Source organism: Asparagus officinalis, chromosome 4, assembly GCF_001876935.1.
Source record: "Asparagus officinalis chromosome 4, Aspof.V1, whole genome shotgun sequence".
Lineage (NCBI taxonomy): Eukaryota > Viridiplantae > Streptophyta > Magnoliopsida > Asparagales > Asparagaceae > Asparagus > Asparagus officinalis.
Genome location: NC_033797.1, coordinates 53053438 through 53054893, shown reverse-complemented (window position 1 = coordinate 53054893; position 1456 = coordinate 53053438). Strand labels below are relative to the sequence as shown.

Genomic DNA, 1456 nt, shown 5'->3' with positions numbered 1-1456 from the left:
GAGAAAACGCCCTTGACTTTCAAAATATCAAAAACACTCCTTCAATTAGGGGTTAACAAAAATCCTCTTTTAACTTTAAAATTTTATAATTTTTTTCTTATAAATTTCCAAGCTAAAGGGGTTTTGTTGATAAAATCTGCAAGTTAAAGAGGGCATTGTGATAATCTTTATAGTTAATGGGTTTTTTTTTTCAATATTTGGAGGTTATGGCGGTTTTCCAGCAATTGTCCAAGGTTGAGCGGGGTTTTCTGATATTTACCCACATATGTATTCTTCTGATTCAAACAGCTAGATATCACCATTATTCTCATCAATGTTCTAGCAGCTGTTCGAGAATAGGGTGCTCGATGACGTGTCGGTTGCTGAAGCAAATATAATAGAAACTTGAATCCAGGTTACATAAATAAAAATAAAAATAAAAATAAATGAAAAATGAAAAAACAAAACAAAATTCAAAAAGCAAACACAACATAAACCACCAGCAGCAAGACTCTGCTGAGGTTAATATTTCCATTATGTTGCAGATACATCACAGGTTCTATCGTTACATGATCTTTTACCAGTAACTCCCACACTGGACCAAACTTTTATTCGTTCCAAGCTTAAACCAAATACACCAGACTCTTAACCTAGCTCCCGCGATATGTAGAAAACGAGAAGGGCGAAAGAAGCAGAGGCACATGGAAATGCTCTGATTTCTGCGACTCCTTGACCTCAAACACAACACTAACATAAGGGAAGAATCCTGAGGTATTGTACATACCCGTATTAAAACTAATACGGTAAAACCCTGGTGTGACGAAATCTGTAATATCCAATAAATTACCACTCCGACCATCAGTGTTTGTGACTGAAGATCCTAGAAGCACCCATCCAGTGGAATCTCGCTCTGTGAATGAAGGAGCTCTGTGTGTTTCCTTCCACATCTCAAGGTGAACCTCGAGGCCTGGTGCTGGATACCCACGAGCAACATCCAAGACATGGGTTGTGATGGGAGGGCGAGTTCGGCTGGTGCTGACTGAAATTTCAGGAGCTTTATCTGTAGAGGCCTTAGCATCAGCATTAAGATGTGCTGCAATTATGCCTATACGAGCTTTTTCCGTTAAGAGAAATGTCATGTCAGGACTAAATATACTAAGCAAATATGGAAATGAGAAGAAAGAGTATTTGGTATAAGAGCACGAAATAAATAAAATTCAGACTCATAAGAGAATTTAAACAGAAACTTTGACATAGATTTCAAGATCATGGAAGTAAAAATTAATCCGTAATAAACTGAAGAGTAAAAATGTGTATCCTAGAAATTTAATTTCAAGACTTTGCACAAGTTGTTGCTGCTAAAAGTAAAAACAAGAAATAAATATATACTTTTGTGTTCCAATACGGGAAATGACATTCCAGCGGCTTTTGGCTTATTCTGTGACTTGCAAATGAAAGCTATTTCCTACCCAATCTT

At 36.7% G+C, this 1456-nt stretch overlaps 1 protein-coding gene across 1 annotated transcript in view; it reads right to left on the bottom strand.

Moving 5' to 3' along the window:
• The window catches only part of LOC109838714 (uric acid degradation bifunctional protein TTL-like), a 3550-nt gene continuing 2545 nt past the window's right edge, over positions 452-1456 (bottom strand). The window contains exon 3 of the mRNA XM_020407136.1: positions 452-1093. Within this exon, the coding sequence (XP_020262725.1) occupies positions 630-1093 (464 nt within the window). The 3' untranslated portion in view covers positions 452-629. The remainder of the gene's footprint in view (positions 1094-1456) is intronic.